This window comes from Hippoglossus stenolepis, chromosome 10 (genome assembly GCF_022539355.2).
Source record: "Hippoglossus stenolepis isolate QCI-W04-F060 chromosome 10, HSTE1.2, whole genome shotgun sequence".
Lineage (NCBI taxonomy): Eukaryota > Metazoa > Chordata > Actinopteri > Pleuronectiformes > Pleuronectidae > Hippoglossus > Hippoglossus stenolepis.
Window position 1 is genome coordinate 19,101,727 of NC_061492.1, and position 10,634 is coordinate 19,112,360.

At 40.6% G+C, this 10,634-nt stretch overlaps 1 protein-coding gene across 2 annotated transcripts; it reads left to right on the forward strand.

The window, feature by feature from the left end:
- The first annotated feature begins 5,202 nt into the window (after positions 1-5,202).
- On the forward strand, positions 5,203-9,814 carry LOC118116357 (ornithine decarboxylase). 2 transcript variants are annotated; one of them, XM_035168028.2, is made up of 10 exons: positions 5,203-5,252; positions 6,433-6,567; positions 6,783-6,956; positions 7,050-7,222; positions 7,334-7,550; positions 7,640-7,723; positions 7,887-8,043; positions 8,557-8,684; positions 8,792-9,006; positions 9,084-9,814. In XM_035168028.2, coding segments are annotated over exons 1-10 (1,299 nt in total). In that variant the 5' UTR covers positions 5,203-5,237; the 3' UTR covers positions 9,085-9,814. The 2 variants fall into 2 exon arrangements, with proteins under 2 accessions (XP_035023919.2, XP_035023920.2); XM_035168029.2 differs by lacking the exon at positions 9,084-9,814 and having other exon boundaries at positions 8,792-9,007.
- The last annotated feature ends 820 nt before the right edge of the window (positions 9,815-10,634 follow it).

Here is a 10,634-nt window from a genome sequence, read left to right on the forward strand (position 1 = left end):
AGTGCGATTTGATTAGCGGTGAGCTGGGGACAGTGAAGGAATTCATCTGGTGAGGACACTGAGATGGAGAGAGAGAGTTTCAAGCACGTCACTAAAGTAAGAACACGGTTACACACACACCATGTGAATTAATGTTAGACATAGAACAGATGATTAAGATTGCTATTGACCATTGTGAGCTTGATCAGAAGATCAGTAGAGAGAGGCCTACTGTGCCTTATGCTAAATATTTTCACATAATGTGTATAAACTAATGCCCGAACACACAAATCACAGTGAGTGGTAGAAACATCACATATATTTGTAGATTCAGGAACCGGAATCAGTTAATAAATGTGAAGAGTGTGATCTTACTCCTAAAATGAATGTTGGATATCTCATAATGATTGGAGCAACAGGTCTATCAACAGTGATAGAGAGATGCACTGTACAATTGCTATTTTTCATGATGTGGTTGAAGGAGATTGTTTAAGATTCATTTTTGTTGTTACCACACTGCCTGATAAATCTTAGGGGTAAAGATTTGATGTGTTCATTGAGTAGTATGTTAAATTTAAACACCGCAGGGCATTAGAGGTAACTGGAGTCTAAATAACATCTGCATTTGTTAGATAGAGAAAGGGGGATTTGACACTAGCATATCAATGGGAGGTCTAGACTCTTTTCTACTCTCTGGAAGTAACACCCTCTTGCGAAAGGCAGAGGCAGAGAGACTTCAGACAAATGTGAACATAGATGTTATTTACTCAGAGAAGGGAACTATTAAGTAAGAGCTAACTAAGTTTAAAAAGGTTATAGAGGATGTGAATTAAAGAAAGGATAAAGTAAGTTGGTTGTATTGAGATAGTAAACACTGTGTTGTCTTAGTAGTTTTGATAGACTCATTGGCTAAAAGATTTGTTAAAATATCAACTTTTGATTATAATACTACTGGAGGGGAAAAGACATTTAATACCAATAAGATATTTTAAAGAGGGTTAAAGTTTAATCGCAAACGATTTTCCATAGTGATAAATGAAATTAGGAGTGTTGAACTCATTCCTGAATGTGGTAAATCTTTTGATGAAATGTATTAATATTTTTAGTTTTGGTGTAAACAGTAATGATATTCCTGAGTTGAAACAGGTACCGTCATGTTTGTGGACCGGGCACAAATATGTTTTGGGTCTGATCAAGGGATAAGACCCAAATAGAAAAGAATATCTGAATCCTCGTATGGAATATGTAAACATTGTCTGTTAACACACTATTTTTCCTGTAAGGAAAAACAAAGGAAGCAGAGCTTCAAACAATGTTTTAGAGTTTCGACAACTGCTGAGAGAGCTGTGATATTTGATGTGTGATATGTGACGCTGTGATATATGACTTTACTGGTGCCAATATGCTGATAGGATGATTTTGCTTGAGCAAGATACCTCCCACCTTTTAACAACCAGGTGGCTCAGATGTGGGACAGTATTGCCTTAGATGATAGACATCACTATTTAGAGATGCAATGTTTTTAACTATGCGACTCTCTTCCCTACATCAGTAGGGATAGCCACATGATTGCGTAGCAGTTTTCTTAACTAAAGAGGAAAAAAAAAGTTTTTTTCCTAGTTTAGAATTAGATTTAAAGGTTAAACAGCTAATTATGCAGAAGTGATAGTTGTTTGGTGATAAGTTCAGCATCAAAGGATGCAGCAACTGAGATAACCAAGTGGGTTTACGACTGTGTGATACAATAGAGGCTAAACCACTCCCATCACACTATTGTGCATTGACTGAAGAATGCAAATATGCTAGGGACAAGAGTGTTAAGAGCAACACTAATAGCAGGTTTGCATGGGGGTGGCAAATGATTTTGGCCGAGTTGATTGAATAGGAGATTCATGAACCTATTTCACTTCACACTCATCTGTGTGCTGATAGATGCTGTGTTATCATGCAAACTGTATGCAGTCTGCAAATGAGGAGAGCGTATTAAAGATTTTTAATGATTAACTTAATGTAGGTTATAGGAGCTATAAACAAAGGTCAATCGCAATTAAATAATTTTGTAAGAATACAGATTTAATTTACTACGTTTAAGGAATAAACTGGTTGGTGGATAACAGTTTGTTTAGTGGCTGACAGACTTATGATGTGGGTCACATGGATGATATTGTTTAACTTATGTATGTTTCTTCATTAGTTTGAATTGACACATGACTGTAGTCAGTGTGTCAAAAGGGAGGAATATAGATATAGATGTATTGGGTGTACAAAAACAACACTCTAAACAAAACTCAATAAAACTTTTTTTTTATCTGAGTCGTGTAATTGAATTACAATGAAAATAGGTAAAGAAATCCAGATTCCACAAAGTAAACAATCCACCACCAAACGAACAGTTTGATCATTTATAGAGGGAATTGGATAAAGATTAAATTAAATTGAGTAAGTTAGATAAATAAATAAATACTGTCTTGTTCTTGTTGACATGTATGCTATGCAAGTAGAAGCTTTCCCCACATCTAAACAGGATTCTTCAGCAGTGGCGCAGACACTGCTCGGAGAACTCATTCCACGTTGGGAAATTCCAAAAGATGTCCACTGATAATGGTACCCCATTTGTAAGCACAGCTTTAAGGATGCTGGTGAGTATGGGTATCGACACGAGGCAACATCGTGCCTATCATCCCGCCAGTGGCGGGGCAGTGGAAAGAAACAAACAGTGGAAGGAGACAACAGCACATTGAAAAACGAACTGGTAGATATTGTATAAAGCCGTCCCCTGTACTCTTTAAAATCCACAGGCAGGTGATGGACTCCCTACCGAAATCCATAGACAGGGAACTGCATGATCTGAGACCTTAGAGATACATTATCTAACGATATAGCTGCGCTAGACGACATTGCCCTTGCTTCCAATGAAACAGTCAGGAACTTGGGAGTGATCTTCGATCCTGATTTATCCTTTAATTCTCACTTAAAACAAATTTCTAGGACAGCCTTTTTTCACTTGCGTAATATCTCCAAAATCAGACATGTCCTTTCTCAAAAGGATGCAGAAAAACTAATCCACGCCTTTGTTACATCCAGACTGGATTATTGTAATTCCTTATTATCAGGCTCCAGCAGTAAGTCGTTAAAGACTCTGCAGCTTGTCCAAAATGCCGCAGCACGTGTCCTGACAAGAACCAAGAAAAGAGAGCACATTTCTCCAGTATTAGCTTCGCTACACTGGCTTCCGGTTAAATCTAGAATAGAATTTAAAATTCTCCTCCTCACCTTCAAGGCCCTTAACAATATGGCACCATTATATCTTAAAGAGCTGTTAGTACCTTACCAACCCACTAGAGCACTGCGCTCCCAGAATTCAGGCTTACTTGTCGTCCCTAAAGTCTCTAAAAGTAGAGTAGGAGCCAGAGCTTTCAGCTATCAAGCTCCTCTCCTGTGGAATCATCTCCCACTTTCAGTTCGGGAGGCAGACACCATCTGTACGTTTAAGAGTAGGCTTAAAACCTTCCTTTTTGATAACGCTTATAGTTAGAGCTGGTCCAGGCTTGTCCTAGACCTGCTCTTAGTTAGGCTGCTATAGGTTTAGAAGGTCGGGGGACACATGACACACGGAGCTTCTCTTTCCAGCTTCTCCTTCCTCTTCTCAATCTTTATCACATCAAAGTAATTCATATCCCATCAATACATGTTACTGACTTGACTTCTTCCCCGGAGTCCCTTTGCCTTATTGTCCGCAGACCCAGGGCCGCGGCTGTGGCCACATCATGGATTAGGATCTGTGGATCACGTATCAGAGGTCGTAATGGTGGATCCAGTATGGCGGACTCTGCATCGTGCTGGCTGATCGTGATAACAAAGGCAGATCCTTTATCGTGTTGGCATCAGATACTGGTAGTGGACCACGACCGAGGTGGCAGCTGATGGTGGATCCTAATGGCGGCAGTGGACAATAACTGTGGACTATAGTGGCATCCGATCTTGATGGTGGATCATGATCTTGCTGGCTGCTGACCATGGACTATGATTGCAGCAGGACTGCTCGATACATAGTATTTCTCCTCAGACACTTGACCATTAATGACATTAATCCACCAATTCACTGACCTTCAGTTATACTTCAAAATGTTTACCCTAATCAATGCTGCTAAAACCTTTATCTTGATGTTCTCCTTTACACTTGACATCCATTGCACTTCTGTCCGTCCTGGGAGAGGGATCCCTCACATGTGGCTCTCTGAGGTTTCTACGTTCTTTTTTCCCTGTTAAAAGGGTTTTTAAGTAGTTTTTCCTTACTCTTGTTGAGGGTTAAGGGCAGAGGATGTCACACCATGTTAAAGCCCTATGAGACAAATTGTGATTTGTGAATATGGGCTATACAAATAAAATTTGATTGATTGATTGATTGATTGAGACCAGGAGACAGGATTGTGTGAAGGACGTGAGGAGGAAACCAGGAGAGCACGTCGATGGAACGAGTGTAAACCAAGTGCCTCTCACCACACAGACGGAAGTGAAGGTCAACCTGGAGACATGCAAGCCATTGAAGGAGGATTTCCGGAGCCACGAGTGGATTCTACAGGACGGAGCGTGCGTTGTGTCAGTGTGCGAGCCTTCAGCCTTCAATTGTTTCGTGTTTGCAAGCAAGGAGAGGTGTGGAAATGATTAGGGCCACACGTCTCTAATCTCAAGAAGAGGCAACACTTTGAAGAGGGGGTTGGCGAGGGGCACTGCTGATACAATAGCGCCGAAGGGGGAAAACAACGACACCTGATGGGACGACTGGGATGCAGTTCGAGGGGAAAAGATGGTTTCCCTGTTCATGAACACCGTCATCGTCGTCCTGCCACCAATAATATGGCATGTGAAACCTTGGCAGGAAGAAAAACGCGAAATATAACTTGAGCATCGAAGTCAGGACAAAAGGAGAACTCATGTTCAACTTCCCTGATGAACTGACAAAGCCTGGAGAATGCATGGTTTGAGACCATGAAAATATCAGAGACCCAAGCTCATTTACAGATTCAACTCATTGTGTGTAATCAAGAGATGAGAGTTCCACAGTGTGAGTGTCTCCAGATGAAAGGTTTTGGAGGACTTGCCCCAGGGGGGAGCACTGTGAAGAACACACACAAACAGATGAGTTTGCTCTGGAGATGGAAGATTAACATCTTTAGAGGGGGGCTGGGTTTTCAACTCTTTCTCCCACTGTCTAGGGTCAGGAATGACTCTGCATCACAGGATGGCTTTGAGAAAAGATGCTAGCCAAGAAGGTGTTTGTCACATAATCAGGACGAATTGTGGCACATACACAGTGAACATTTTTGACAATATGATGCATATCGTTTCAAATTTTAAATGACCTATTGTCCAGAGAAAGAACAAGGACACTCAGATTCCTGAAGGGCGGAATTGATGGTCACGCCTACTTTTGAATGATTGCAAAATATGTTATTGAAGTTTGTTGAAACCTATTTGGATTTTCATGTGTGTACTAGTGTTGTTGAACTGTTGTATTGTCTTTTGAGTTTAAGACTATGGTTATTTCCTTAATCAAGTCTATGATTGGACGATATGTTCAACTTCCTGAAACTCATCTATCCTGGATGCTTCCCTTCCAGGATGATGAGATGGTATAAAGATGTATAAAGGATATTGAGCCTTTTAGGCTCAAAGGGGGAATTGTAATGGCAGATTTTGCATTTGTGTAATGTTTAATAGAAGAACAGATATGTATTTAGAAGAAGTAGATAACAAATGTGTTTCTGTGACTTACAAAAGTTGCAGAGGGGACTATAAGTGTTTATGGCCCCCACATGTGTGTCTTAGCAAATGCTTCACTGCAGGGGTTACTTAGTGTGTCTGATAGAGATGGGTGAGGGGAACTCTGCATTGTATACAGGACTGGAGTCTTTTGATGTTGTAAATCTAGATAGGGGATCTCGGAGACAGATTGTCTCTCACCAGAAAGGCACACCAGGGGTCTGAGACGGAGATGTGAGACAGGAACTCTGCCCAACCTGGTCAGACATCAAGAGGCTGAAGAATACCTTTTGGCTCCTCGCGGGGAGGGGCTTCTGATTGTATAAGTGAAGTGATTCTCCTGTGCTCTGTGCTCATTCTGTACACGTCACACTAGGTGGCTGTGTGGGGTGAGCCCACCTGCAGGTGTTTTAGTTGAACTTTCCTAGAGACAATGTTATGTGTGTATTATTATACAATAGAGTATGATTATTAAACAGAAACTGCCACCACAGTTCTAACTTAGGATATTACCACAACTGAATAAATCCGTCCAACCAGAAATTCTAAAAAATAACTACACCAGATTTTAGCATATTTTTATTCGTGCTGGTTGCACTAAGTATTTACTTGGGTGAAAGTTACAGTGTCACAATAAATAGTTGTAAAAGCCCAATGTAATTTAGATATTGCTCTGCCTCTCTCTTATAGTTTACTAATAAGAAATCAAAAGGACTTGGGACCATGAACAGTGCCTCTTCCCCTGAGTTTGAGTTCCCTTTCCTGGAAGAGGGTTTCTCTTTCCGCGATACTGTTGAGCAGAAGATCAATGAATCATCTAGGACGGTAAGGGTCTGGTGCTGGTTTTGTTGAGCAGACACACAAACGACCCCATTTGTTAAGTGATGGGTGCAAACAGGATGCTGATGTTGTTGGGTTTCAGGTATTGTGTAGTCTGAATTTTCTCATGTGGCTCTCAAGTCCTTGATGATACAAATAATTGTCAATATTGTAAAACTACAAATGTAAATATTGAATGCATGTGTCCCTTTCATCCACAGGATGATAGAGATGCCTTCTACGTCTGTGACTTGGGGGATGTGCTTAAAAAACACCTGCGCTGGATGAGGGCCCTGCCTCATGTCACTCCTTTCTATGCTGTCAAATGCAATGACAGTCGGGCCGTCATAAAAACACTGGTTTCCCTGGGAACTGGATTTGACTCTGCGAGCAAGGTGTGTTTTTAAGATATTCATAAAGGAAATGGTTTTGACGGTTTTGACGGTTTGTGCTTTTCTTTTTTGACTGTTGTTAATGTTCCACTTTAGACAGAGCTTGAGCTGGTTCTGTCTCTGGGAGTGGATCCAAGCAGAATCATCTATGCCAACCCCTGTAAGCAAATTTCTCACATCAAGTATGCGTCCGCCCATGGGGTCCAGATGATGACATTTGATAGTGAAGCAGAACTCATGAAAGTGGCCCGTTGTCATGACAATGCCAAGTAAGACTCTTTATCATATGATCTCACAAGGCCTTTTGTATTTTATATGTATTTAACTTCCTTCCTTGAATTATTGTTCTTTTCAAAAACTTGATTTTGTTGTTTGCCCAGGCTGGTGCTGCGTATTGCCACAGATGACTCAAAGGCAGTGTGTCGTCTGAGTGTGAAGTTTGGGGCCCCGCTCAAATCTTGTCGAGGTCTTCTGGAGCGGGCTAAAGAACTGGGACTGAACGTGATCGGTGTCAGCTTCCATGTTGGCACTGGCTGTACTGATCCGATGGCCTACATGCAGGCCATCGCTGATGCTCGCTGTGTTTTCCATATGGGCGTGAGTTGTGACTTAAATACATATACAGCTGATTTCATGAGGGTTTTCTTCCACCAAAGTCAATAAGGACTGAATCTTGTTCCCTCTAGGATGAGCTCGGCTTCAACATGGATCTCTTGGACATTGGTGGTGGTTTCCCTGGTTCTGATGATGCTGGACCTAAATTTGAAGAGGAAAGATGCTGTCTAAATTTGTTTCTAATTAAATTAGGTGGTCCATTATAGAACTCACCATATAACATATGGTTTTGGACTTTTTAAAATAAATATGTGAGTACTAGCACGAGACATGTTTTTACAGTCTTATTTATGTGTCAACCCTTTTTGCCCTTTCTAGATCACGGATGTAATCCACTCTGCCCTGGACAAGTATTTCCCTGCTGACTCTGGGGTTAAGGTCATCGCTGAGCCAGGATCCTTTTATGTAGCTTCTGCTTTCACACTGGTTGTCAACATCATTGCCAAGAAGGTCATCATGGACTCAACCTCTGATGGTAAAAGCTGATTTAGAAAACATTACTAAATATTTGCCTGTTCAAAATGGACCTGTTGGAAGGTGCACGGCATTGTCACAAAAAAATAGACTGTAGGGGGTATGGGCTCTAATTTGATTGGATGACCAATAGTCGACATTGTGCAACAGACAGAAAGACACTAAAGCTACTTTCTGTCATGCACTAAACTCTGCAGATACCCTGTATTTACTCCGGAGGAGGTGAAAGTTTTATCCTTTGCCATTACAATCTTAAGCATTGTTTACAAACGCACTTCTTTACTAAATTTTACAAGAATGATGAGAGCCCCTCCTCTGAAGTCATTATCACGCATATTCACCATGAAACAGGAAGCTGTTTTGGATGGGCCTAGCATGCCTAGCATCGATTTTGACCAACACCTCAGAAGCTCTATGAGGATATCATGGCATCTGCATCACCCCTGATGTGCATAAAGGTGCGAGGACCTGTAAGTACTGGTTGCAGCTTTAATCATTTATGCTTTCTTCACAGAGGAAGATGAAGGGGCCAAAGAAAAACCCACAGACAAGACTATGATGTACTATGTCAATGATGGATTGTATGGATCTTTCTTGGGTTCAGCCTTGTACTTTATTACAAATTTACCAACACTGTATAAGGTGATTGAAAACCAAGGATTGCACTCATGGTAGATATTAGTCAAAGAAACTAATTGGAAAGATGAATGTCTTCTCTCTTTCTCCTCCCCACCTCTTACGACTAATAGAAGCCGAAGCCAGATGAGATCATGTACCCCTGCAGTATCTGGGGCCCAACTTGTGATGGTCTTGATCGCATTGTTGAGCAGTGTAACCTGCCTGACATGCAAGTGGGCGACTGGCTGGTCTTTGAAAACATGGGTGCCTACACCGTGGCTGCCTCCTCCACCTTCAATGGTTTCCAAAGACCTGGCATTCACTATGTCATGTCCCGTCCTGCTTAGTGAGTGATGTCACTGCAGCAATATGTGGTCGACAGTTGATGAAAAATCTAACTTTTATCTGCTTTGTCTTCTCAAGGCAACACATGCAGCAGATTGGTTTGCAGGGGATGCCAGCTCCTGCAGAGGAGTTTCACCTGTTTGAAGTATCAACCTAGAGAGCAGCTTATGATGCACCTAAGTTACATTCCTGGCTAGTAACTCACAAGGAGGTTAACTATTAAAACACAGGGAATCGAACAGCAGATGGTATCCATTCCCTTTTTTATTTCATTTTTATTTTGTATAACATGTAGCATTCAAGAACTTTACAGGTGATTCATATCTATTTAACCATACAGTTGATACATAAGATACGTAAACGATGGTATTGGTAATTCATTTAGTTTTCCTGTGGTAACTTTAAGAAGTATTGTATTCTTTTAATAAATAAAACAATAGGTGGAGGGCCAAATTATGGATGTTGTATGTTTTGAAAAAATAGGACCACCTCATTTAAGTACTTAAAATAGCCGCTATAGACCTTTGAAAGCTGTTCACAGAATCTCTCAATGTCATATTCAGTGGTTGGAGAGGGAAATTATATTTTTTCCACTCTCACAGGGAGTGAAAGGATTCTCTTATCTATTTTCTACAGTTTCCCATGGTCTAAATATCAGTAAGGTTCAGTGGTTTATAACTGAAATAGTATGATTATAATTGCTGTTGTAAAGGATGCATTTTGGTACAATAAGTGATGGTATGTTAGTAACACCCAGGGTGTGAAAAACCAATGTTCCTCCAATAAAACTGAGCAATTCTTGTCTTGGACTGCTCTCTCTGCTTAGGTTATTGACTTTGCAAAATCCCAGTCAGTCACAGTATCGTAATGGAAGGTAGTGTCAGGTGTAGTCAGTGTAGGTGGCGATGAAAGCCTTGCCCTAGCCCAGGGGTCAAAAGGGTTGCAGTGAGAGATGATTTCCTGAAGCAAAGATCCCAAACATCTAAATGTCTAACATGCGTTATGAGTCAGTGCAATATATTTTGAAGTAGCCTATTGTATCATCGTCTGTTTGAAGTAAAAAACTGATTCAATAGTATTTCAACAATGTTTATTATAAATGTTCACATTGAACCGGAGGCTACTCTATAAAATAATGTTATTTTCTCGTTTCAAGTAAAATATGGTTTGCATTTAAAAATTAAATAAAGAGCTTTTGAAAAAGGCATCTTAAAATAAAGTGCTTCATTTTCGAAATAAAATAGATTTAAAGGTGCAGCTTATTTAAAGTGGATTGGCCAGGGATCAAACCACCATCCTTCTCATGACTGGTGGACCCACTCTACCTCCTGAACCACAACTGCACTCAAAATGTGTAGATAAAATGTTTCTGCATGTCATTCGGCATTAGTCACTACTACCAGTATAGAACCCTTTAGATAATTAAGCGTCTTTGGAAACTTTGAAAAGCGCTATATAAATTCAATGTATTATAACACTTTAGATAATTAAAAGTGTTACTGACTATGTTGTCTTTGGCATAGCTACTTTTGCTAGCAACGCTACTTCTGCTAGCAACCCTACTTCTGCTAGCTTCGCTACTTCTGCTAGCATTGCTACTTCCGCTAGCAGAGTTTTAGACTAAAAACA